General features: G+C 40.5%; 3 protein-coding genes across 6 annotated transcripts; 2 read left to right on the forward strand and 1 right to left on the reverse strand.

The window, feature by feature from the left end:
• Nucleotides 1-55: 55 nt before the first annotated feature.
• Nucleotides 56-5311, forward strand: zrsr2 (zinc finger (CCCH type), RNA-binding motif and serine/arginine rich 2). The gene is made up of 11 exons (XM_070910814.1): nucleotides 56-265; nucleotides 844-923; nucleotides 998-1079; nucleotides 1199-1307; nucleotides 1604-1690; nucleotides 2111-2149; nucleotides 2925-3055; nucleotides 3184-3397; nucleotides 3607-3662; nucleotides 3763-3872; nucleotides 3987-5311. The coding sequence occupies exons 1-11, from the start codon at nucleotides 234-236 to the stop codon at nucleotides 4940-4942; spliced, it is 1896 nt and encodes a 631-aa protein (XP_070766915.1). The 5' UTR covers nucleotides 56-233; the 3' UTR covers nucleotides 4943-5311.
• ap1s2 (adaptor related protein complex 1 subunit sigma 2) lies at nucleotides 5172-10639 on the reverse strand. The gene is made up of 5 exons (XM_070911285.1): nucleotides 10544-10639; nucleotides 9900-10078; nucleotides 8218-8326; nucleotides 7931-8068; nucleotides 5172-7132 (listed from the first exon to the last, which is right to left on the reverse strand). Exons 2-5 carry the CDS (start codon nucleotides 10076-10078, stop codon nucleotides 7085-7087), a joined length of 474 nt encoding a protein of 157 aa, XP_070767386.1. The 5' UTR covers nucleotides 10544-10639; the 3' UTR covers nucleotides 5172-7084.
• A 1779-nt stretch (nucleotides 10640-12418) lies between these two features.
• On the forward strand, nucleotides 12419-27302 carry phka2 (phosphorylase kinase, alpha 2 (liver)). 4 transcript variants are annotated; one of them, XM_070902010.1, is made up of 32 exons: nucleotides 12419-12496; nucleotides 13455-13613; nucleotides 14387-14434; nucleotides 15727-15895; nucleotides 16122-16204; nucleotides 16343-16423; nucleotides 16549-16647; nucleotides 16734-16880; nucleotides 16994-17047; nucleotides 17238-17360; nucleotides 17484-17579; nucleotides 18301-18408; nucleotides 18599-18677; nucleotides 19170-19304; nucleotides 19388-19497; nucleotides 19631-19775; nucleotides 20324-20402; nucleotides 20529-20677; nucleotides 20773-20943; nucleotides 21867-21976; nucleotides 22074-22210; nucleotides 22315-22477; nucleotides 23342-23421; nucleotides 23539-23617; nucleotides 23702-23831; nucleotides 23915-24016; nucleotides 24497-24615; nucleotides 24794-24817; nucleotides 25234-25287; nucleotides 26479-26712; nucleotides 26808-27008; nucleotides 27129-27302. In XM_070902010.1, exons 1-32 carry the CDS (start codon nucleotides 12419-12421, stop codon nucleotides 27300-27302), a joined length of 3720 nt encoding a protein of 1239 aa, XP_070758111.1. The 4 variants fall into 4 exon arrangements, with proteins under 4 accessions (XP_070758111.1, XP_070758130.1, XP_070758103.1 ...); XM_070902029.1 differs by having other exon boundaries at nucleotides 20529-20639; nucleotides 20750-20943; XM_070902002.1 differs by lacking the exon at nucleotides 24794-24817.
• The last annotated feature ends 123 nt before the right edge of the window (nucleotides 27303-27425 follow it).

Here is a 27425-nt window from a genome sequence, read left to right on the forward strand (position 1 = left end):
CAACTCCACATGCAGCTAACTAACGTTTATAACAAACAGAAATTATTCAGTTATGTCACTACCTTGACGAACCAAATCCACTTTGGAAGTAGCTCGTCCTGCCAGAGAACATCTGGCGTAATGTTTTTTAATGAAACGCGGATGAGAAGAAATAACGAGGGCTAAAATTTGTTGGCTGCTAAAGGTAGCCGAACAAGCTAACTAACTACCTAAGCTACCTATCCTTAGCTGTGATGGCAGCACTGATTTCTGCTCCTGTGTTAAGGTCTGTGTCTCTTTTTGAGTCATGTGGAGATAACTTGATAATCTACTAATGTCTGGGTGGTGGATCACAATAACAAACAGTTTAAACGCTATTATAATGTTGCAAAGTCAATGCAATAACGCAAGTTCTGTCGTAGCTACTAAGCTAACTGCTAGCAAAACACGTTTGTAAAGTTAAACATCGGTTAACCGTTACACGTTTATTTTGAGACTATAGAAAGATGATAAAAAATCTGGTAATTTTGAGACAAAGCAAATATACATTGCATTAGTCCCGGTGTAATACTACCCAATTATTTTTTTTAGGCAATCGCAACGCTAAGCTAATAATACTATAATGCCCAGGACACGCTGAAGTTGTATTAAAGAGGTGTTCATTGAGCTCTACAACGTTATCACAGTAACTTACCGAGATTTTATCGGTTACAGTTGTGTTTGACAGGTTAACATAGTTAACTCAAGTGTCACTACACAGTTTTCACCCTGGTCATTTCTGAAATGGCTTGGCACCCCCCAGGAGCACTTCTTTCTACTCCTCTGATCTGATTATTGTTTCAAATGTCATCTTTTTCACTTTAGTCAAAAGCAACGCAGGGCTGCTCTGAGGAAAGAGAGAAGAAAACGGAAACGGCAAGCTGTCGCCCAAGCCAGAGAATGCGGTACGAAGATAGCTGTCATGTTGCTGTCTACAGATGCACCGTTAGCCAGACTAACCACATGCACTCTGTTATAGGTTTAAAAAATGGAGCACTTGAAGAGGAAGAAATAAATGATGATGATGATGATGAGGATAATGACATTGCTAAGGAGGAAAGGTAGGTCAATACTAACTTCACTCTGCTATCCTAGAGCTGCGTCTTCAGTGATAGGCAGAACAGAAACCTGATGTATTTGTATTTATCTTCATTGTGTTTGCATTGTGTCTTTCTCTAAGACTGCGGCTGCATGAAGAGTGGTTGGAAAAAGAGAGGCTTGCCCAGGAGGAATTCAGGATGAAGTCTGAGAGGGAGGAAGCTGCAAGGAAAAGGAAAGAGGAGGAGGAGGTAATCTGCTGTTTGTATTCATCATAGGGAGCATGTACAATTCAAGAAACCTGACTATTTTTGAAAACATATTTACACTTTGTAAACATGGTAAGTTTACACATCTTTATGTGTTCACGCTGATGATGTGTCGTGTCTAGATGGTAACCCTAGATTTGTGAAACTCTCCTGAGATTTTACAAACACAGAAACCAAGTCAACGTTGAGTTATTATTTTAATCCAAACCATGATCTTGAACCAAACCTAGTTGTAAAATGTTAATATTCACTGGCTTTATGTCTTCTTGTGTTCACAGCGGATGATAAAGGAAGAATGGGAGGCCCAGCAGAGGAGAGAACAAGAAGAAAAAGAGCAGAAGCAGCAGGAGAAGCGAGGCAGAGAGGTGAAGCGGGCCCCAGGAGGATAGAAACAAAAAGAAATATATCCTCTTCTACTTAATCATGACTATATTATCCATCCAAAGGGGAAGATAATCATTTAGTTAAACATATCTCACCAGATGAGTGTTTCTTTTGCTGTGATTTTGCTTTGTACATGGTTCTTTTTTTCCTTGACTGAGTGGCACAAGCGACCATCCAACTCCTTAACTAAGATACACACAAAGAGAAAAACTCTTCAGCTCTCACAGCAAGGATGTATCTTTTACTTTGTGTGAAAACAGTCTGTGAAATTTCTTTCCAAAAGTCCAGAAAGTTTGAAATGCCAGTCCTTGTGAAGATGGTCTTAACACACAGTAACAGATATGCTGCAGTATGTTGACCTCTACACATTTTCACCAGCCGTGTCTTTACACCATTTGTAGGAGGCTGTTCAGAAAATGTTGGATGAAGCTGAAAACCAGGTATAAACACACATGAATGTCATGTTACACAGATAACCCCAAGTTGATCATGTTGACTTTTTCACAATCAATATAACACATGGGTAAAAAACTGTCAAGACGCATTATTTGTATTACTAAAATATATATTTAGTTCAAAGTCAGTATATCTTTTTTTAAATGTATTTATTTTTTATGAAAATCTCTTGCAAACCACCCTTAGTTTAAGTAGTTTATCCTACTCCTGGTGATATGGAACTCAGTTTAATGTATATATATTTTCAAGTACAGTTCAAGGCATCATGGCTGTAGAAATAACCTTTCTAGAGCCTGAACGATAAATCAGCCAGGCTGAAATATATATTTAATGTAGTCAAAATTCTTTAATAACCAAATTAAAGATATTTCCATCAAAAAATGTTTTTTATGTATTTAAAGCCAATATATCGCTTATCAAGTTTTTAAAACCCTTTTTTATATCAATATTGGTATTGGCTCACAGTTTTCCTTGCCTTTGCATTGATCATATTTAACCTATAGATTCGACCAAATCAGTTTACTCTTATCCAGAGTGACTTACTGTGACCGCAGCACTAGAATATTGCCAAAGTATAGAAAAAACTTGTAAAAGAGTCTAGGGGTTTAGGAATATACGTCCATGACAAGTCTTGTGACCATGTTAAAGACTAGAAGCTAAGAGGTACATGAAATGTATATTTTGCACAACATCTCATTCTAGTTTAAAGTCAAACCACACAGTGTATATATACGTTTGTGTTCATGTTCTCACTTCCAGCTAGATAATGGAGGACCGTGGATGAATCCTGAGGCTCCTGTGACGGAGAACTCTGAGAACTTTGGGACAGAGCGCGACGTAGCCAACTGTCCGTTCTTCCTTAAGACCGGAGCTTGTCGATTTGGAGACAGGTACTATTTGTTTCTCTTTCGCTGTGACTTCCTGCCTTAAATTCATGAAGATGGATGTATGGACGCATTAAAGAAGTCTTTCCCCATATCTTTGTATATTCTCTTCTCTTCTGTCTTGGTGAGTCCAGATGTTCTCGGAAGCACGCTTATCCCACAGCCAGCCCAACTCTGATGATCCGTGGTATGTTTAGAACGTTTGGCATGGAGGAGTCACGCCGCGATGATTACGACATTGATGCTTGGTTGGAACACAGCGAGGAGGAGCTGCAGGAGTCTTTCCTTGAGTTCTACGATGACGTCCTGCCAGAGTTAAAGAGCATCGGCAAGGTGGTGCAATTCAAGGTAAGAAGAGATCAGGACAGTCAGTGTGTTTACATGAACTTAAATACATGAGTTACAGGCAGCGATTTCTTTATGTCTTCTTGTCTTCACGTATATGAGAAACACAGTTTCTTAATCAGAATGTTCAGAATAACATTCACTTGATGGATGATCAAATTGCTACCACTTAGAATACATATTTGGTTTCCTTGATATCTTTCCTTTTTTAGGTCAGCTGCAATTACGAACCACACCTGAGAGGAAATGTTTACGTTCAGTTTGACATGTAAGTCATCACACTACCGCTCCACAACTTTCTCCAAGTAAATAAACTGTACATGTTTGAATTCATTCTTTGTCCTCTTGTCTCTCTGTTGTCTGTCCAGAGAGGAGCAGTGTAAACAGGCCTTAATCAAGTTCAATGGGAGGTGGTATGCAGGCCGGCAGCTTCATTGTGAGATGTGTCCTGTAACACGGTGGAAGAATGCTATATGTGGTGAGTTACTTATTCACACTGATTGAGGCACATTCACTTGGTGACATTATTGCAGAGATAGAAGATTCAGTTCAGTGTGTTCACTATGTGGCTTTTGTGGTTTTCCTCTCTCAGGATTGTTTGACAGGCAGAAGTGCCCCAAAGGGAAGCACTGCAACTTCCTGCATGTATTTCGAAACCCTGGCAATGAATTCTGGGAGGCCGACAGGGACCTGCACATGTCACCAGACCGCAGCGTCAGGGGGAGTCGTAGAGACGGGTGGCATTCAGAGCGATATGGAGACCGATCGTGGAGGCAGCGTCACTACAGCAGAAGCCCGCCGAGATCTGAGAGATCCCAGAGATCCCACAGCAGACGAGGGGGTGAGAGGCGGAGGAGCAGGAGCAGGAGCAGGAGCAGGAGCAGAGAGAGGAGGGCCTCCCACCAGCAGAGGGAGGACAAATGGTCGTCTAGATCCAGACACAGTGACAGGAGGAATGATTGGCATCTGAGCAGGAATAGAGACAGGTCGAGGAGCAGAAGCAGAGACAGAGAACAAGACAGGCTGAGAAACAGGAGTAGAGATAAAGACAGGGAGCACAAGTATAGGAATAGAAGTGAAGAGAGAGACAGTAGAGACAAAGATGTAGACCCTCACGGAAAAGTGAGAGAAAGATCAAGAAGCACAAGCAGAGAAGAGGAAAGAAACAAGCACAGCAGAGAAAGGAGCCCCAAGAAATCGGATAAAAACGAGAAAGCCTTTAATGATGATCCCAACACACGCCGCCGCCACAAACACTCCAAGAAGAGCAAGAAAAAGAGCAAGAAGAAGCATAAGAAGAAAAGCCATGAAGGGACAGCCTCATCTGGAGAGTCTGAAAAGGAGAAAGGGTCAAAGGATCTCAAGGCAACCAGTCCCATTCAGGAGATAAATGAAACTAATTCAGAGATAATTCAGAAAAACAATGACTCGGATGAGCGTCCCTGTGTTGAAAGTGAGAAAAGGTTTAATCCTGAGATGAAAAGTGAACAGTCCAACACAGAAATACCAAGTGACCCTGCTGGAAATGGTGACATGAGTATCTCTTAGCGGCTTTTCTCCTTATAACTATGAATGTATAGAGTAAGTTAGCACCCATCACCAATATGTACACGTGTGAATATTTTGCTTTTGTAAAATGTTAATGTTAATGTTAATGTTGCTTTAAAATTGAACAATCGATCACTGGAGCTGTGGCACTACATGGTTATTGTTGCTGAGTAAAAACAAAACATCAAAAAGTGGGATTTCTTTTTGAATACATTTATTGTTAATAACTTTCAAATATAAGAAAACAAATGTTGGCAAGTGTGTTGGCAGTGTTTAATTAAAAAAATGATTTCTTTTGCACAAATCAAAGATGAACTTGTTTTAATAATTACTTGTGAATGTTCAACAAAAACTTTGTGGTTTTAAGAATGCAGATAAAAAAAATGTGACTGCCATACAGTTTGGGATGAGTGTCTATTCATTACTCGTTGGCTTGTTTTCCAGCATCCTACTGACAAGTGAACAAGCTGACAGTGATGAATATTAATGATGTACCCTGATATGTGCAGTTCATCTTCTTACGTTCCAATGTCAGGATAGACCGGTCTTTAAATGCATTGGAATCATTACATAATACTGTTTTTGTGTGGCCAAATAACCCCCACATACATTTTTCGTCAAACATCCTGCAGTTCTAAATCCCTTTTCTGCCATGTTAGCCTTCCATAGACACCATTGAGAAGGTAAAACACAGTGTTCTTTGGTCATATGTTAGTCTTTAAGAGTAAGCCAAAGTGTCATAATACATAGAATAGTGTTTGATTTGGGTCACTATCCTATCCTGACCTAAGATTTATCTCCAGAGGCCATTACAAACCTCAATGTTAAATGTTTTTGTCAGGAAAATAAGTCAATTGTCAGAAAAATAAAGAACAGAACGACAATTTGAACAAACATGACACTAATTACACAAACACAGCTCATGTTTACCAAAAGTAAACAATTCATCTTGAAAAGGAAATATGAAATGGTTCATTTCTGGAGGGGAATCACCAAATACAAACTTGTACAAACTTACTTAATGTATGATATTGATTATGGGTAGTTGTTTAATTTCACTTAACTGGTGGGTTGAATTTACCCGTGTAGATTGTGACAGTATCAGTGATTCCCATAACAGCACTGGCCCCAGTTGGTGCCTCATGTATTACCATTACATTCAAGTCACAGAGCTAAGCATCAGATCTTCTGAAAAATTAATACCTGATCTTTTAAAACTCCACTTCTAAAGGTCTTAAAGACTCTTCTAACCATTTGGATGATAAAAATATTCCATCCACTGCACAAATGTTTAGATTTTTGGATTCCCAAGTTGTGCCTCTTTCCTAATCCAAAGATGATAGCCCAAAATGACTCATGTCCTTGCTCAATTTGTCCGTGAACCAAACTTAAAACATTTATTATTAGTTATACTGTTATATCTTGATGGTTCTTTCCAGTATTTGAGATTCACAAACAAAATAATGTGTTAATATTTTACTGTTTCGCTAAAAGAGCAAAGACATATGTCATCTCTGCCTGGATAAGAAAAGAAAAGTTACAAACATGTTTTATTGTGCAGCACACAGTATTTGATCATCCAGATGAAGGTAGAAGAGTCTGAGGATTCGGGAAATACCTTCAAAACAGCTTTTTGTTAAACGACCTTGTGGGTTCTTCAAAGGTAGCTGAGTATTCATGAAATCGGATGCTTAGCTCTGTGACTTGAACGTGCTGGTAATACGTGAGAAGCACCAACTGCAGCTACAACAGCACCTTAAGTCCGTTAAGCCAAACAGCACATACATCTCTGCAATCGGTGATGATGGATGATCTTGATATGATGCTGGAGTTTTCATGTCATCGCTACATTGTACTCTGTGGAGTTTTTAAGAAGTTAGGAGGGTGAAGTATGCTAATAGTACTGCAGAATACAGAGAGAGAGCTTGCACATATGAGACACATTAAAACCACCGTTGGCACCACATTCAAAAGGACATTGCAGGATAGTACAGTACAGAGTAATACAGTACATAGATGGTGATTATATACAGACAACACTGACACAGTGAACAGGAAAAGACGGGATAGAGAGAGACATGGAGGTTGCCAGATCTGCATCTGGGAGTAAGAACTGCGAGGCAGCAGCAGCAGCATGATGATTTATGTCAGCCCAATTTCTTCTAAAACACTCCGTGGCGCCTCGGCCTCCTGCAGACGAAGAAAAGAAAGATAAACGATCCTTGCTGTCATACTCGCCAGTTTGTTCATCTGCCACACATTTTGTAGTACCCCTCCAAATTATAATTAATAGTACATGAGTCTGAATTGCAAGCTTCTAACTGTGTGATGGGAACAGGAGGCCATTCCAGTGAGATAAACCTTTTGCAATCCTGCACAGTGATCCATTATAACAATAGTGCTGCATGCTTTGCTATAAATAAATCACTGAGCACTGATTCTGTTGACTGCAAAAGACAACAGCTAGACAGCGACGCAAACGTGCAGGACAGCACTTGCTTTAGTGAACTTGCACAAGGGAGAGGGAGGTATTAATCAAGCACTGCAGGCTTAAAATAAATAGATGACAGCAGGTGTAGAGGGCCGCAAGGTCAAAAAAGCAATACAACAACATCTTGGATCGACCCTGCTGTCTGGTTTAACATTGTTGAGTGAAATTAATTTACACAAGTAAACATTAGTTTACACAAAGTTAAAGCTGAAACGATTACAACCATTCTGATAATCGATGAGTCAACATTTCAAGCAAATACGGCATAAAATTGCCAGTTCCATCTTCTCAAATGCAACCTTTCTTTGTCTTAAATGACAGTAGAGTGAATATCTTTGGGGTTGTTGGTCAAGCGAAAAAAGTGGAAACTTGTGATGGCCATTTATCCCAATTGTCTGACATTTTACAGCTCAAACACTTAATGAATTACTTGAGAAAATTATTGGCAGGTGAAAATAATCTACCCAAGCTATCTGTTGATAAAGAACTGTGCGTACCTCCTGCAGCAGGTCAGCCTGCTCGATGGCCTTCAGCACGTTCTTCTTGGACGTCTCCTGAGCCTCTCCACCCAGCAGGAACTCATCCAGAATAAAGTAGGCCTTCTCGAAGTTGAAGATAATATCCAACTCACACACCTGTGAAGCCACAACACCACAGACAGCAGCGGGTCAGAGGAGATCTAGTCCTGAATGAAAACGTACTTTCTTGCAGTACATTTTCTATTGTTGTTTTGTCTCCACACTATCACTCAGCATGTTACATGTGTGACGTTTACGAGACTCACACTGCCAAAATATTTGTCCAGCAGCTCCACATATCTATGGATGATCTCCAGGGTGATCAGCTCATTGTCCTGATCCTCTACAGCACAGCAGAAATACAGGCTCGCATATCTGAGGAAGTAAGGACATAAGTGTACAAATAGTAGTGCCTTTGTTCTCTCAGCAAACATTCAACATAACAGTGTTGGTAATGTGGGTGGTAATTTAGCTGTGATCACTGTCCAGAGCTGAGTCTGCAGTCACACAACAGCTGGTCTTTAAAGGAAAAATGTTACTGCATGCAAGTGTCAGTCGCTCTTCTGTATCACTCCAAGTCACATTAAAACAAAAATTACTTCCATGTAAGATACCTGTAAATGCCAAGAAAAATGCAAAAAGCTTTAAAATCTAAATACCATTGTATTTTATTCCTGAATAACAAGTGTATCTTTAAAGGTTTTATGGCTCTGCTTTTATTTTACCTTTTAAACAATCCTGCCACTTAAATCCTTCAATCAAATAGAATAAAAACAAATAAAATGACAATAAATTTGAACAAAAAAGGTCACTGTAACCTTTACACAGAAAAGATTTACTGCAGGGACCTTAAAGTTGATAAACTGGACACCTCTAACAGTACTGCATCACTGTGTCACTGTCTCCTGGCTGTTCAGTTGTTTGTCTTTGTTTATTAGTTTTTTGTTTATTATATTGATGCACATGATGACGTGTCTTTTGTATTTTTATGACTCAGCAGTCATAAGTGCGGGACAAGTCAGGCGCTCCTTATATATTTGTATCATTGTCCTCCATTCTTTGGCAGTTCTTATTTCAGAGGGGGCGTTTCTGGCTTTCATAACACACCAGAAGGTGAGATCTAAATGCCAGAAATCTCAGTGCTTGACAAAATAATCACTGAATCATTGGTTTTCATAAACAACCCCCCAAAGATACACAAGTGATGTAACAAACCAAACATTAACATCATCCTCTGAAATGCCAAAAATCAGAGAGCGGTGTATTCATACCATTGTGACATGTTTAAAAGTTTAACAAAATAATCTTACGGTCTACTTGCTATCTTTTTCCACGGATTTCAACCACAACTCAGTCTTCATCAGCAGACAAACTCCATCAGCGCAGTCTCTCCCCGTGTACAACCACCTGTTATCATGTGACCGAAACTCCACACTTAGGTCACGTTTAAAGAACTAAACCATCTCCATCCAAAATCCATCTGCTGATGACGACTGTGAGGTACAGATGAAAGCTCTGGAAAAAGCTAGTAAGTGGACCTGGAGTTAAGATTATTTTGTCAAACTAGTTTTTCCATAGTCAGGAATGAACGTTAACGCTCAACAAGTTAAAGGTAGCTGCAATATCTCTTAATAAGAAACTGGTCAGCAGCTTTTGCATGATTGATTTGGTTTCAATATGTTGATTTGAATTAACTAAATTAAGCCTGCTGCTGTTAAGAAGTAAGTGTCATAACAAGTCACAGACGAGTGGAATAACAACACCGGAAACAACCAGAGATTCAAGGTACTGTTAAAAGCCTTGTTCAGATGAAAGGAAAAGGTCTGAAAAAGCAAACTGCATGTTTGTCCATAAGAGTAAAGTACACTATAAATGCCATCAGTGAAAGACAAAGTGAGTGACTGCAAGGATATCACAGCCAGTACTTAAACCACTCTTACTCACTTACCTCTTGTACACAATCTTGAGGTCCCTCCACTCCAAGAAGCTGCACATCTTGGGCTTCCTGGCCAGTATAGTCTGTACCAGGTCTCTGGAGATCTTCTTCCTCTCCTTGTCAGACAGAGGCACATACCATTTCTGTAACCGCAGCTTTCCCTGCCGGCTGAACAACAGCATGAACTGCATCTGAAGGAGGAAGTTCAGCTAAAAGTTATCCACGGTTGAGATGAGATAAACATTAATTTACATTGTTTTGAGAGAGGGATACATTAAAGGAAGGTGAGGGAAAAATGATAGAAAAAGGGACGGAGAGTAATCAGCAACCATGTGACATTTATGATGAATATTTTTTTTCCATGACAAGAAAGTTGATTCAGTACATCTGATGGAATACTAAGTATGAAACGCCCGAACAGGAAATACATGCATTATTTTCGACGATAACACAACCTAGCCATTTGGTCACATGTACTTTAGATTAGGTCAATTTTATGTCAGGAGGTTTCTGCACAAAGTTTCATTAACTTACGTTAGCTAACTTTGCTAAATGGCCACATATTAACATCAACAACACGTTATGTGTCATTTGCGCCCCCTCCTGCGACGCTTAGCTAGCTACAGCAGACACGAGAAGTAAACACGACTCTTTACCTTCGACCGGACCTTCGGTTTAGTCACTTGGACGACTGGTAACTTCAGTAAATTCAAGCGAAAAACATAACCAAACAGAGTGAACTGATATTTCTGTGTTTCTGTGGGTTAGCTTCTTAGCCAGGTTGATGCTATACTACCTAGCGGATGGTGGTTGCTGGTGAGACAACGATTAAGACAGCGGCGCTGTGATTGGCCGAAAAAGCCACATCTATGAAATTTGATTGGCTGGAATATTCCGTTATTCGTGACGTTATTCTTAGCACGCAGCTATGGCTTCCTGTAGCTGAAAGTTGTTTTCACTTCTCTTTGTTTGGTAGAAATAATAAAAAAAAAGAATCATAGTGTATCCAGTCCTCCCCTGTTTGAAGATAATATATTTTATTATGTGTCACTTGTTCTATTCAGCATTTTCATAAAGTAATTGATTTGTATCTTATCATTACAGTTCTTCAGTGGTGGAATGTAAAAAAGTATATTTACACAAGTACTGTGCATATGATCAGTTCTGAGGTACTCATACTTTACTTCAGTATTTAAATTTTATGCTACTGTATACTTCTACACTATATTTCAGAGGGAAATATGGTAGTTATGCAACTGCATTTATGTGACAGCTAGGTACTTTGCATGTAAAGATTTTAAAAGCCCATAATGAGCATATAAAATATGATGCATTGCTATATAGTAAATAAACTACACAACAGTATATTAAATAGGTAGAATTGGCTCTGCCACAACCAGCTACTGCATTCAAACGCTGCTAACATGTTAATGCATTAATAATAATAATCCAATAGTATAATATATACAGTGGTGGAAGAAGTATTCAGGCCTCCTTAAGTAAAATTAGCAATTCCACAGTGTAGAAATACTCTTTTACAAGGTAAAGTCCTGTATCCTGAATCCATCTTACTTAAGTAAAAATACGAAAGTATTAGCATCAAAATATACTTAAAGTACCAAAAGTAAAAGTACTCGTTTCAGAATCATTCAAGATTCGTTACTGGATTATAATTAGTGATACATTCATTTGTACATCACTTTAGTGTTGCAGCTGATAAAGGTGGAACTAATTGTGATTGCTTTATATTCTCCTGGGTAGCTTAACCTCTAATATATATGTATATATTATTATTATTTATTTGTTGAGTTGAGTTGTTGAGTTAAATTTTGTATTCATCATCTGCAAAGTAAATACTAACTCTAGCTATCACATAAATGTAGTGGAGTAAAAAGTACAATATTTGCCTCCAAAAGTAGTAGTAGTAGTAGTAGTAGAAGTTTAAAAATATCATAATATGGAAATACTCAATAAAAGTACCTAAAAATTGTACTTAAGTACATGTGCTTAGTTACATTCCACCACTGAATGTATGATAATGTGACACTGACAGACTTAGAGGTCATGTTGCGCCCCCTGTCGTCAAACAATCAAACAACAAGGACATAATGTATTTTTTCAGAATGGATTCACAGTTGCTTACAAACGTTCTCCGCACGCGAGTCTCTGACTGTGAAACCTCACGTATTGTCATCTGTAAGGCCTGACATATCAGGCAGTTTGACACCGGGCTGTGTGAGTGTGTGTGTGTTAGCACAGGCTGTGAGTTTAACGTTAAATTATTTAGTCGTCAACAGCTGGATGCTACTCGGCTAGCAGGCTATAGCAGAGCAGCAGCCTCTGCAGAAGGTGTCAGATCAAATCCGTGCTGCAGGACTGCGAGGATGTGTCACTGCATGGTGAGTTACTTCAGTGATGAAGCTACATTTAGTCGTTGTATTTATCATATTTACAGACAGGCTAATAGCCGAGCTTAAAGCGCTGTGTACTTGTTCAGACATGACTTGTTGTGTGTGCAGTGATCAGTGAGGATGAGGAGCCGCAGTAACTCAGGAGTGAGGCTGGATGGCTACGCCAGGCTGGTCCAAGAGACTATTCTGTGCCACCAGGTGAGTCTAAACATACGTAGCCCTACCAGGATACAGGTGAGAAACAGTGCACAGTGCATTCAAAACCTTACTTGCATGTATTTGCATCAAAATATGCTTAAAGTTCCCACAGTAAAAGTACCTATTATGCTGCTTAGCCCATGTCAGAATCATATATGTTATATAATTGGATTATAATTATTGATGCATTACCATGTAATCAATGTTGCAGCTGGTAAAACCAGTCCAACCAGTTTGAACTGCATAGAAATAAACAAGGCGTGAGCAAAGTTCATCCCCTGGATAGGTTGAGGGCCGGGAAACTGTGTGCCTTTATCTATCAGCACTTGAGCTCACACTGAGGCACCGTCAACAGCTGTCTAAGTGAGCCAGAGGGTTCACAGCTGACAGAAAACAGTGCCAACTTTCCCCTCTCTCTTCAACCAGAACCTGAAACTATGTAAATTGCTTTATTATTAATGCACTAACCCGGCTTTAAAATGTGATGCTTTATTTGCATCTTAACTAGAAAGATCTGTCCTTGCCTGTCTTATCTTTCATTAATGTTGAATTATAGTGTTTCTAGGACAATATGATAATAACACACTATCAACAATAAATCATAATATAGATTAAATGATTTAGAATTGAAGCTACTTCTGGAGTAATTGGTAGGTCAGTAATTAATCGATTAAGAGATTGAGAATCAAGATTGAATTTTTTTTTTTTACAGAAATGTCAAACATATACAGATTTCAGCTTCTCAGATGATGATAGTAAACTGAATGAATCAAGAAAACAATTGGCGCATAAATAGATAGAGAAATTGTTACCTGCAGCTCCAAAATGATTATCCTATCTGAATTATGGCAGCTGGAGATTTTAGTGAGTAAATCAAACAGAAACTGTAAAAGTGTCGTAAAAGTGTTACAGTCCTTACTGTAAATTAAGCCCTTGTGTGTGTGTGTGTTTGTTTCAGAACCCAGTGACAGGACTTCTGCCCGCCAGTGCCCAGAAGAAGGACGCCTGGGTGAGGGATAATGTGTACAGTGTCCTGGCTGTGTGGGGGCTGGGCATGGCCTACCGCAAGAACGCAGACCGCGATGAAGACAAGGCCAAGGCCTACGAACTGGAGCAGGTGTGTTTGTGACAGAGACTGAGAGAGAGGGTTAATGTGTACACCAGTGCCTGTTTGTTCTACCTGTTATGTTTAGTTGAATATTTTAGGGTAGCAAGCTTCTGGTTTGTGCTACAGTTAAACTAAAATATAACATTAAGCTAAAACAAAATATCTCACTCTCAAATTGATGTTTAAAACACTGAATATAAAGTATGAACTAAACTATTACAGATCCTACTTGGTAAAATAATTAATTCATTGCTAAAACAAGTTAATTAATCAACTGGTTGATTTAAATGATTAATAGATAACCAATTTGTAAGAAATTAAATTAAAATTAAATTAAAAAACAGTTGCAGGTTACAACTTCAGAAAGTCAGAAATTTGCATTTTATTTTTAGATTTTTGGCTGTTAGAGTAAGTAAGCAAATTAAAAACATTACTTTTAGCTCTTTGAGTCATTGTATAGATTTAATGATTCGCAGCAAATCAGTAAGTTTAATGCAATGTTTGATTCCTCAGTAATAAACATGATTAATTTCAGTTCTTATTTTAATCCTGAAGTCATGACTTACTGTTGTATGTACTAAGGTGCATTTGAACAGTGATGCGTTCACTCACTGATGTACAAAAAAAGGGAACAAACTACATGGTGACTACGAATCTTTGAACTGAACTGAGCAAAGTGTTTTGTCATTTCCACCTCTACTTAGAATACAAAATAATTTGGATTATAGTGACATTTTGTGTGACTTTTGTTGTTTACTGATGAAGCTGTTGTTTGTTGGCAGAGTGTGGTGAAGCTAATGCAGGGGCTTCTGCAGTGCATGATGAGACAGGTAAGACACACATATGTGCTTACATTACGCGTTCTCTTGTGTTTAAACATTGTATCTGTGTGGTAGAAAATCCGATAAGCCTGTGTTCTGGTGTTCTGAGAAACCACATCATGCTATCTGGGGTACTGTGGTATTTAAACAGACTGTTTTATGCAAACAGCTTCTCTAGGTTTCTGACCACAGCCTGCTACTATCTGCACAGCTTTGGCAGGTGACATAGGTAATTAGACAGAAAAACAATGTTCTTATGATTAACAATATGCTGGTGATGTAGAAGTGTACTGTTTGTTGCTCTCACCTTCCATTACTGGGATTAAGAAGAAGATGCCAAATCCACAGCAGAGTGTTAAAATGCTGCAGTGCTCATGGAGCCATAAAGCAAAGAGGCTTCATCCTCTGTTGCTGAGATATCATCGTCATCAGTAGGCCTAAAGAAATCACTCTTGGGATGTTAAGGAGTCAAACATATAGTGACCGGAAACCTTTATTATGTTCTAATCGTGTAAACAGGGATATGAATAACCACATTGCCCGTTTCCATGTCAACATTGTGTCCTGTATATGACAAAAACAGGATATGGAGCATAAGTGGATAGTAAACACACAACTGTATGTTGCACAACTTTTTAAATGTTTTGGTAAAATTAAATAATTTCACATGAAACTGAAACTGGGCTGTTGGAAAACCTTTGAGGTGTCCTGGGGGCCAACAGGTCCATATCCAGCCCGAGGTCTTGAGCCCTTGTAAAGGGCCTCATAGCATTGTCCTACCATAAATGTATTGCTTTGTATTTTATGAAGTATTGAATTGCTCAACTGGTGATATTTCCAGATTAAATTTACGTCCAGTTTGATTCAGAATAAAACTTCTAACTTGCAAGAACCTAAAAAAATGTGTTTGAGGTAGTTTATATTTCAACCATAGTTGATCAAATGACATCATTCTGTCCCCTTCAAATGAGTCGTTCAAAATTGTAATACCACAGAGAAAACCCATTAGTCGTCATTCCTGGAAGAAAATCTGTGTTTTTTTGTATTTGAGTAATTGGTGATAAAACATCTGTTATTTTTACCTATTTCTTAGTCATATCCCAAGTCTTTCTGATTTCCTTTCAGCTCTCTACTCTGCAATGTAATGATAATAATAATAAAGGACCACCAAAAATACAAGAGGAAAAAATGTATTCTTCATGATAATCCTGCCATATCTCCAGACAACACACACACTAAGCTGTCTGTCGGTATGTGTGTGTATTTCGTGTAAACATATTTGCATGTTCATGTGTCTTCAGGTGGCCAAGGTGGAGAAATTCAAACACACCCAGAGTACAACGGATTGCTTGCATGCCAAATACGATACCCCCACCTGTGCCATGGTGGTCGGGGACGACCAGTGGGGCCACCTCCAGGTGGACGCCACCTCCATTTACCTGCTGATGCTGGCGCAGATGACAGCCTCAGGTACAGTAGTGATGAAGAGTGGTGTTCATATTTGTTGCCTTTTCTGTGTCTCAGTAAATTATTTGAGAATGTGTTTTTACCCATCTCCCATTACCCATTAAAGATAATTTTTGGTTTAAAAACGCCACACATAGGTATGGATAGTATCAAAGAAGACACAAGCTCATTATGCAACAAACAACACTGAAGATGAGCTGGTTGCTGAGTGTGTCACATTATCACGCAGGTCTTCGTATCATCTCAAACCTCGATGAGGTAGCCTTTATCCAAAACCTGGTCTTCTACATAGAGGCTGCCTACAAAGTGGCGGTGAGTAACATTTTCAGATGTTTGGGAGGACGGTAGAGGCTGACACACAGCAGAGTTTACTGAAAGGAAACGATCAGAGTAAAAGCTAAATGGGAACTTGGTAAGCATTATGTCATGAACTTTTTGTCCCCCCTGTAGGATTATGGGATGTGGGAGCGAGGTGACAAGACCAACCAGGGCATTCCTGAGCTTAATGCCAGCTCTGTAGGAATTGCTAAGGTACAGGAGTCAGCATTTATGATACATTAAAGACCAAAAGAAGAAAGTATTGTATATAATGTGTATTGGTGCGTGGATGTGTGTGTGTTGGTTTGTGTGTGTGCGTGGGCCGGGGGGGTTTGCAGGCAGCTCTGGAGGCCATAGATGAGCTGGATCTTTTTGGTGCTCATGGAGGGCCGAAGTCAGTCATCCATGTTTTGCCTGATGAAGTGGAACATTGTCAGGTACCGCTGGCTTTGCCTCCGGCCCATCTCAGCAGCGTCTCTGCTCATCTTTCCTCTGCTCAGCATGTCTGTGTGTTTTCCCCCAGTCCATCCTGTGCTCCATGCTGCCAAGAGCTTCAACTTCAAAGGAGATAGACGCCGGTCTTCTGTCTGTCATTTCCTTCCCTGCTTTTGCTGTTGAGGATGCTGACCTGGTGGCCATCACTAAGTCGGAAATCATAAGCAAACTGCAGGTACAGACACGCGAAACACTACACAGTTCAGTATTTTACTTCCACCTCTTTCCTTGTACATACATGTAAGTCAGTCAGCAGGCTCAAATTTCCACTCTTTGGTTTAATTTCAGGGTCGCTATGGCTGCTGCCGCTTCATCAGGGACGGATATCGTTGTCCTAAAGAGGTGAGATATTCTGCATGTTGAAAATCTAAATGCTGGGATTTATAATGTATTTAATTGTTGGAAACATGCAGCAGGGACGGGGATTGCTGAGCAAGAATAAGTGTCATGTTACAGATAAACACTCAATATTATGTATTGCATAATTTGAGCTGGAAGGTTCCACTGTAGTTCCTGGCTGTTGTCTCACTAGGACCCATCTCGGCTGCACTACGATCCTGCAGAGCTCAAGCTGTTTGAGAACATCGAATGTGAGTGGCCCGTGTTCTGGACTTACCTCATCCTGGACGGTATCTTCACTGAAGATCAAGTTCAGGTAATGAAACCAAACACACTGGTCCATATGCAGTTTCTACTGTATCCACACAGTCATGGAGTCACTTTGAATGACTTGTGCTGCAGATGTGAAATTAAACAAATGACTGTGTGCTTTGCATAGGTGCAGGAGTACCGTGAGGCACTGGAGGGCATTTTGATCAGAGGGAAGAACGGCATCAAACTGTTGCCTGAACTTTATGCTGTACCACATGACAAGGTAGGAATTTAGCAGATGCACCTTTATTCTAGTCACATTCACAAAACCTGCAAACCAATCAGAGGAAGCTTCATGAACAATATGAGATTAAGTGTTTCATGAAGACAGAACTGGTCCTTATGTTTTTTTTTCGGGGTGGGGGGGGGGGCTGCACAGTCTTGTGTTTTTCATGGAGCCGCTTGACGATATTTAGTTGTAATGTGTTATATTCATATTTGTTAGAGTCATAAAATCTTAACAATAATATTGGCAGTAAGATAAGCAGACCAGGTTACATCCCTCTGAAGATGTGGGGTCCTTTAATACTCTACCTGCTGTAGATGAAATTACATAAATGCCGTGCTAAACAAAATTAAAGTAAGTGAATCTGTTCTTTCATGTTTATATGAATTACATGTAGCAGGAATATCTGCCGTGAATCTTGATTTCTTTTATTCTTGTTTGACTTAATAGTTTTGACATATTCTTGATTGTTAGTATTTCTGTTTTTTGCCATGCTAACAGTATGCTAGCACCATCATCTGTCCAATACTGTGTTGTCTTAGCATTCTGACGTCAGCTTTTAGCTCAAAGCACTGTGCCGAAGTGCAGCTTCACAGAGCAGCTAGCAGGGCCGTAGACTCTACATCTTGTTTTTCAATATCTACTCTCATGTATCTGGTCTTTTTCATCTATCTTTAGTCTATTTTTTGGTCTATTTCATCCATTTTGCCTCTTCCAGGTTGAAGAGGAGTACAGCAATCCTCACTCAGTGGACAGAATGGCCATGGGGCAGCTGCCACACATGTGGGGACAGTCGCTCTACATCTTGGGCTGTCTTCTGGCCGAGGTAGTCACAGGGTCCTCGTACACCACCTCTCAAGTTGGCTTGCAACACTTGGCAGCTACCTGTTATTACTTCTATAGACAATGTCACGCATCAGGAATAAGGCAAAATTTATTTTAGAAACATAAACATGTGGTAAAAACACTGCCTCTGTTTTCCTCTGTAATAATTCTCCCTCTCTGTCTCTTATAAGGGATTTTTAGCACCAGGAGAAATAGATCCTCTCAACAGGAGGTTCTCTACAAACTTCAAGCCAGATGTTGTGGTACAAGGTTGGTGATTCATCATTAGTTTAATGTTAGCCCAGAAGTTGGATTAAAAAATGGGTTGAATCCCAGAGAAACTGGCAAAATCTGGTTTTAAAATTTAGGAAGAAGTAGAAATCAACACTCCTCCAGCCCGAACAAGTACCAAATGTTGGTGGGATTGTGTCACTTAATGAGACTGTAATGGAAGATTGTTTTTTATTGGAGTGTTGCGTAAAAGGCCTTGCTTGTTGCTCAGCTTGTTGTAGCTAAACCAACAGGGTTTATCCTCCGTAAAGTGGCTGTTTTACACATTCCTTACCCAGGCTCAACTCTACATTGTCAGACTTGGCTCGACTTTCATCAGCCTCAGTTGTACTTTGGCTCAGCTGTGCTTTTTTTCGTCCAGTTTTGTTTAATTGTGAAGGAGGACATAAATCACACGTAGCATTGGCTTATGTACAGATTTCCTCATGGAAGGCAGGATATAATATATTTCTTTTCATGTGTGTGTGTCAGTTTGTGTTGTAGCAGAGTCAGAGGGGATCCAGGAGTTGTTAAGTGATCACGGGATCACGGTCCAGACGATGTCACAAGTTCTGCCTATCAGAGTCATGCCTGCTCGCATCCTGAGCCATGTCTATGTCAAACTGGGTAAACAAGCAGCAAACACTCTTTTCCTTTCGTGTACAGGTGTGTGTGTGTAATAATAGGAATAACTTGTGTCATTGCCACAGGGAACTGCAAGAAGCTGAATTTGAGCGGGAGGCCCTACAGACACATTGGAGTTCTGGGAACATCCAAATTCTACGAGATCAGAAATCGCTCTTATATATTCACCCCACAGGTAACGCTAGCTTGAGATGTTATGATGTTCATAATCACAATGATGAAACTAGATTGAAGATGGTAGTAATGAATACTACTGATTTCTTTCTGCCTGTTTCTCTCTTTTCTTCTTTTCTGTGCTCACTGTTCAGTTTCTGGATCATCACCATTTCTACCTGGCACTGGACAACCAGATGATCGTGGAGATGTTACGTATGGAGCTGGCCTATCTCTCCTCTTGCTGGAGGATGACGGGACGGCCCACACTCACTTTCCCCATCACCCGCAGCATGCTGGGTAATAAGGCTCTTAACCCAAAGCAAATCAGTCTGTAACTGTGTCCCATGTAGTGTCCCAAATAGTATACTTAGTATGCTGTTGGCATAAAAACAGAATACTTTATGTTTTATATTAACAAGAAATGACACAAAACTTGAGCTGTTTTCTAGCTTCTGGGTTTGCTTCCTCATCGTGCGGCCCACTGCACATGCACAGTGTAGAATTGTTATGCAGTAAGGATTTGGAACACAAATTTTGTTTTCAGTGTAAATGGAAGTTTTGATGCGTGAAACCCTCTGGCATTTCATTTTATCTAGCATTTTTCATGCCAGGAGCGTGAAGAAATCTCATCGAAAACATGATTGGGGGATATCTTGATCTGAAAATCTGAAAATGAGAAGTTACATCAATGCATGCTCTGTAATACAGTCTAGGTTTTAATTGGTGGTTGTGGTTTCTGTGCATGTAGCTGTGATCTTGAATGCACACACTGTATATTTCCATATTGCTATTTTGTCAAATGATTTCACCGCACTTAACAGCTTTTATTTGCTTTTTATGTCCAGTTGAAGATGGAGATGCGATTGATCCATGTATCCTAGCAACCCTCAGGAAACTACAGGATGGCTATTTTGCTGGAGCGAGGTCCGTTTCCGTCTGTAGCGCAGGACGTCATACTATTACTGTAATCAGAATATGTGTGTTTTTACTCCAGTGTGTTGAAATGTCTGTATCATAACAGTATATGTTATTGTGTGAATGTTACTATAGGGTGCAGATGTCAGACCTCTCCAGTTTCCAGACCACTTCGTTCCACACTCACCTCAGCTTCCTGGATGAAGAGAACGATGACAGCTTACTTGAGGATGAGGAGGATGATGACGAGTATGGAGAGGAATATAGCAACTGTGGGCCCTCAGGTAGTTTGTGATGAACAAAGTGTGTGTTCATTTTAGTCATATTTGAATAATTAAACTTAAACTGTAAGTAATGGAGTGTATGTATTTAACTCCAGAGGGCTCAAAAGACATGTTTGACCAGTACCTCACCCAGCTGCTCCACAGCACCACCACCAAGTGCCATCTACCTCCCATCCAGACGGGGCAGCACCACGTCTTCAGCGCCGAACACACCACCAGAGACATCCTGTCCTTTATGGCCAAGGTCCAGGGCCTGAACATGCCCAGTGAGTTATTAGGAAGCTAATAGTCTCGCATAGCCTCTCCACACTTTGGAGAAAGGTCTGGCTCAACCCATCATCATTGTGTTATAGGGAAAAAACACTCGTTTGTTTGTATTTCTTTAAACCAATCACAATCATCTTGGGCGACGCTAAGCCCAGGATGCAGAGACGGTGCCCCTGCAGAACAGTAAAACGCAGATAGTGGGTTGCCGACTGAAATAGTCGGCCAATGGCAGAACTATCCCAGCAGCCTTCGTCCGGTGAGTCAGACTCAGAAGTCTGTTTCCTGTAATGCGGCTGTCCATGGTTGAAGCTTAATTAAGGTTAGATGCTGTAGAAATGACTGGTTAGACGCAGCGGTATGGTAAGGGAAACACAAATCGATGGGGAAACTGATTTCTATGTAGATTGGTGGTCATTGTTAGTAAGTTTAAGTTTGTTTGTTTTTGTTTACAAATCTATTAACAATTTCAACAGAAAATTTGTTATGCAATTTTCATTTTCTGTCCCCCTGTGTATGTATATGACTAAATATACTACAGTTATCTGGACCCATGTTAACATGGCTCTCCATGTTGTTTAAACCCACATTAATCAAAAAATACGGTTAGAATAATATTGATTGACAGTGCCCTTAAGAGCCCATAATGCAATGCCAGACACAATTCGATTTTTCCCCAAATGTGAGACCTCTTACTCAACTTGTTCTTTCTTTCCTTCCTCTCTAAATCTCTAAATCTAATCAAAACAACACAGTAAAAGCACACTGGACTGTCACAAGCTTAACTGGGAAATGTTGGAAATCTCTTAGTGGGGGAAAAAAATCATGTTAAACTAAGTACACCAGAAATGAAAATGAATTGGCAGGATCTCAAAAATACTCCTGTTTCACTTTGTAATATGTTTAATGTGTGTGTGTGTGTCAGAGTCTTCCATGTATCTACCTGTGACTCCGGTTAAGAGTAAACATCGCAGATCTCTCAACCTACTTGAAGTTCCTCATCCTCAGCATGGCCCACATGTAAAGCAGCAGAAAGTAGGCACAGCAGATCCTTTCACAAGCAACCTCGTTTCTCTTGTGACTTCAGTATTGTTCTGAAGTGTGTTTGTCTTACACCAACATCCCTCACAAGTCCCACAGTGCTGCTGATCTGCACCTGCCTCGAGACTCTCAGGGCAACACAGACTTTGCAGCGTTGGTGAGGCAACTGAAGGAGTGTCCAACTCTGCAGGACCAGGCGGACATCCTCTACATCCTTTACGTGATGAAGTACGGACATAGAGACAACTACGCACACACAGAGCTAATTGTCTGCATTGGCACGCTAACAAGAAAGCTATGTCATTATTGTCATTTTGTCTTCTGATGACCAGAGGAGCTGATTGGCTGGTGGAGTTGTCGGGTCCTGGGCAGGGTGGGGTCAGCGTGCACTCCCTGCTGGAGGAGCTGTATGTACAAGCTGGAGCCTGCAAAGAGTGGGGACTCATCAGATACATCTCTGGAATACTACGCAAGAGAGTGGAGGTCCTCGCTGAGGTCAGTGAGCAGCTACTTACAGACTGTTTTTAAACTGAAAAGTTCTTTGTCAGCAACATACAGTTGGCTTAAGATAAGGATCTTTTGAAGCCTGGACAACATACTTATCTTAGGGCCTTAATATATTCCTATTGAACCATATTTCAAAACTCTAATATAGTAGCTATTGAGACCTTAATTCTTTTGGAAGTTTTCTTAGTGACACCATTTGTAGCAGCAAATCCCACATTCTTTCATTTTAGATGCCAAGCATGTTCATCACATTAGGTTTGGTGAGTTATTCACTGTTGAATGGTTCCTGACAGCTGCCAATCGGGATGATGATGATGATGGCAAAGAAGATTCAATAATCAATTTACAAAAGTGGCGAAACAATTTACTTGTAACTCAACTACACATCATATATACATGTTCAAATCATGTTTATTTTTTAAAGAAAGTTAAGAGCAATCTCCTTCCCAACTAGAGCAAAACATAAAACTGACACACATTCATATCTAAACTGCCCTTATAGAATCCGCCCTGATCTAAACATCAGTGTCCTGAATGTGAATTAACAAACATGAACAATTCATGGTTAAAAACTCATGAAATTATTTCATCATACAAGTGTGGAGTTCACTTGGCATCTGGATCAATCACTGGATAAAACTGTTGTTCATGTATCAATATAAAGGAATGGCTCTAACACCATCTACTGGCCACTAGAAAAACTGCATCATAACACATTCAATACTCAGACATAATGAAGAGTCTCTGAGCTGAATACCTGCAGAACATCTCGTGTAGGCGGTCAGGGGGAAGGCTCCTCTACAGAATCAATAAATTATGATTTAATTCCTTCTGTATCTGTGTTTTCCTCAGGCCTGCACAGATCTGATTTCCCACCACAAGCAGCTGACTGTAGGTCTACCTCCTGAACCCAGGGAAAGAGTCATCACAATGTAAGTCGTAGTTACTGCCACAAAAACTGGTGAAGAGATTTTGTGCTCACATTAAGCCTTTCTTAAATGAATTACCACATAATAAACCAACTCTTCCTCCTCAATGTTTCTTCTCAGTCCTCTTCCTCCCGAGGAGCTGAACACTCTCATCTATGAAGCCAGTGGTCAGGACATCAGTATAGCTGTACTCACTCAGGTAAACCTTTAACCTTTTGAACGGCCACAGGACTTTACCAGACTCTAATCTTACGGCTGTGAACTGCGTGTGTTTGTCATATAGGAAATCATGGTCTATCTAGCCATGTACGTGCGCTCCCAGCCCGCTCTGTTTGGGGACATGCTCCGGCTCAGGATTGGACTCATCATGCAAGTGATGGCCACTGAGCTGGCTCGCAGCCTGCACTGCTCTGGTAGGAAAACCAAGCATGCATGCACACAACTGCGAACAAACACAAACTACCCTGCACAGTAAAAATGAAAAACGTTTTTGTAGGGGAGGAGGCGTCTGAGAGTTTGATGAGCCTGAGTCCTTTTGGCATGAAAAACCTGCTGCATCACATCCTCAGTGGCAAAGAGTTTGGGGTGGAGAGGAGCAGTGAGTTTTTTTCTCTGTCTCTCATTGTCTTCACATTGTCTTTATTTCAATTTCAGTCAACACTGTAGCTACAATAGCCGTCGTCAGGATCAGTTAACTTAATGTTTTTAGCCATGGTAGTAATATCTCAACATCTACTTACTTGATGGATTGGCACTAACATTTGTACAGATATACATGTTTTCCAGTCAATGTGTTTTAATGACTTTGTGTTTAGTGCAACTGCAGCAGCAGCACTAATGCTAGCACAGTAAACTAAGACGGTGAGCATGGTAAATATTACACCTGCTAAACATCTCGCATCTAGCATTTTAGCAAGTTGATATGAGCATGTAGCTCCTCACAGAACTGCTAGCGTGTCTGTTGACTAGCTGATTTAAGAGTTGTTAAGTCTATAAGTCGACTTACAACAACCTGTGCAGCTGCGTACATACCTGGCTGTGGAATAAGTGTTGCGTTGTTTTTGTCTCTGTTCATCAGTGCGTCCAATCCAGTCAACAGCCACTAGTCCTGCCATCTCCATCCATGAACTAGGCCACACTGGAGCCACCAAGACTGAACGCACGGGAATACACAAGCTGAAGAGTGAAATAAAACAGGTGGGAAGCACAAATACATGAGACATTTGTGAATATACTATGGCACGTGCTTCATGTGCTTTGCTCTATCTATCTATCTATCTATCTATCTATCTATCTATCTATCTATCTATCTATCTATCTATCTATCTATCTATCTATCAGACTAGAATAACAGTGTTCTTGCTTTTGGTTGCAGCTGGATAACTCCCGGCCTCTCAGTGTGGGTTGGGTTTTATAATATCAAGCATGTAACTGTTTCTAACAACCAAACTGCTGGCTGAGTCCTGCTCATAAACCGCTCGCTGGCTCTTAACATTTCGCGAGCCACAGCGCCTTCCATGGCTGGAACGACTCTCACTTCATCACATATCAGTAGGAGAACATGCCTTGATTAAGCTGCTTTTAAGTAGCCCACCCTCAAAACTCATTTCCTGATAGCATTTCAGCATGGAGTGGCATCATTTGTTTGTCAAATGGTCTTTTTTAGAACCGTCATTTTGTTTCCAAGAGCCTCTCTCACATCTCCGGCAACATTATCCTCCGTGTGGCTGCAGTATCATCGTGACTGTAGTATGAAGAACCATGTGAACCATCTCAAACTGTTCTCCGTCACCTGTCATCCATATCCATGTGTAGATCTTCAGCGGCGGTCTTTCCTTGAGTAGCAATGTCACGTCTCCTCGCTCCACGGTAAACCATTTCACCTCATCTGCTTCAGATTAACTAGGTTTGTCCTCTCTAGCGTTGCTGTAGTTTGAATGTATTTATACACTGAACAAACTCATCCCAAAAGAAATTCATATTTCATATTTCCTGTAGAGAAATATTCCATGTCTCTTGCTGCATTTAAGGATAAGGCTGGCATTATTTTATCTTTTTATATTACTATATATATTATTATATTATAACTATAAATGTATCCTCCTAACAAGCGTTATCCATGTAGTCAAAGCCATATATAGCTTGTGACACAACACAAAAAAGTATAATGACACCAGCCTTGTCCTTCATGTCTGCTGTAGTGTATTGTAATGCATGATATCAATATGCATGAATGATTGCATGGATTGTGTAACTACAGATGAGTGTTGAGTGATGAGATACACGACTACTGCGGTAAATATTTCAACCTTATTTACATGTATTTGTTATGGTATGATAAAAACCTTTATATGCTATTACTGTCAGTACACTGTATCTTGTGAAAAGGCTCTGTTTACCACCACCAATCATAAACATGATGATGCCGTCAGGGGCAGAGTAGAAGGAAGACATTTCAGACTAATCATTCTCCACCAATTTTACACATCAAAGGGGAGTACTATAAAAGTTATATAAAGAGAAGATATATCTGTTCTGTTGCTTTGATTTTTATCCTTTTTTTTAAACGTCCATCACGAGTTCAACAATGTTAGAGGAATGCAATACTAAATTGGTGGACTACTCTTTTAAGCTCTGAAACCAGGATAAATGCATTATATTTTACATTAAATTCATTTGACATACAACAGTGCACTCAAACTCCATAGGAATAAGAGCTACATGCCACCAACAACTGGATGTGAAACCCTCCCATTTCATAAGAAATAATATGTAAATAAGTGCTAGCATGGGGTGTCGAGGTGTAGTCTGAAAGGGTGGATTTTCAGCCTGTGGTGGAAGAAGGGCAGTGAGTCGTTCAGAGGAGTAAAGTGGTGTTGGAAAAACTGCAGTTGTTATTGATCCTGTGGTGAAAAGAGTCTGCCTGTGTGGTACAGACACTACTGACAAGTGTGATGTTGTATATAAGGAATTCATTTAAAGAACATGGAGATAAGGTTGAAAATCAGTAGGACTCCATTAAATATGTTCTAATAGTATCTTCCTGTTCTCTCACCGCAGCGTTGCAGTAGCCCCTCCACCCCCAGTGGTATCCTGTCCCCAGTGGGCCCTGGTCCAGGAGATGGACAGCTGCACTGGGAGGAGAGGCAAGGCCAGTGGCTGAGGAGACGCAGGCTGGATGGAGCTATCAACAGGGTACCAGTGGGTTTCTACCAGAAGGTCTGGAAGATCCTGCAGAAGTGTCATGGCCTGTCCATCGATGGATATGTGTTGCCCTCTTCTACCACAAGAGAGGTAGCATCTCGCAGACATGCAGCTAAAGCTTAATTTAGGACTTCCTGTGTGTGCGTGTGCATGGATGTGTGTTTATATCTGTGTTTTCTGTGTAGATGACCGAGGGAGAGATCAAGTTTGCGGTGCAGGTGGAGTCCGTCCTGAACCACGTCCCTCAACCAGAGTACCGGCAGCTGCTTGTGGAGACTGTGATGGTTCTCGGCCTGGTAGCTGATGTGGACGTGGACAGCATCGGTGGCATTATCCACGTGGACCGTATCCTGCATTTGGCCAATGACCTCTTCCTCAGTGACCAGGTACTGCTACTGGCAAGAAATACATTTTAGTTTGAAAGGATGTTCATGTGTTTGTGCATGTTCACAGGGGTTCACTCTGTTCTACCTCTGTTCTACCTCTGTTCTACCCTGCATCCCCAGAAATCCCACAGTGCCAGTGATTATTTCCTTGAGAAGGACCCAGCGACCGGAATCTGCAACTTTTTCTACGATAGCGCCCCCAGTGGCAGCTATGGCACCATGACCTATCTGTCCAAGGCGACGATCACTTATGTTCAGGACTTCCTGCCAAGTTCCAGCTGTCTGATGCAGTGAAAAATCAGACTAGTGTGTGTCGCTGCTCCTGATGGATTCGAAAAGGCAGCAAAGCTTCCCATCATAAGCTCATACAATTCATGTGGTGCTTGTAAGTATTTACTCTTCAATAAACTCTGTAGC

This window comes from Enoplosus armatus, chromosome 1 (assembly GCF_043641665.1).
Source record: "Enoplosus armatus isolate fEnoArm2 chromosome 1, fEnoArm2.hap1, whole genome shotgun sequence".
Classification (NCBI taxonomy): domain Eukaryota; kingdom Metazoa; phylum Chordata; class Actinopteri; order Centrarchiformes; family Enoplosidae; genus Enoplosus; species Enoplosus armatus.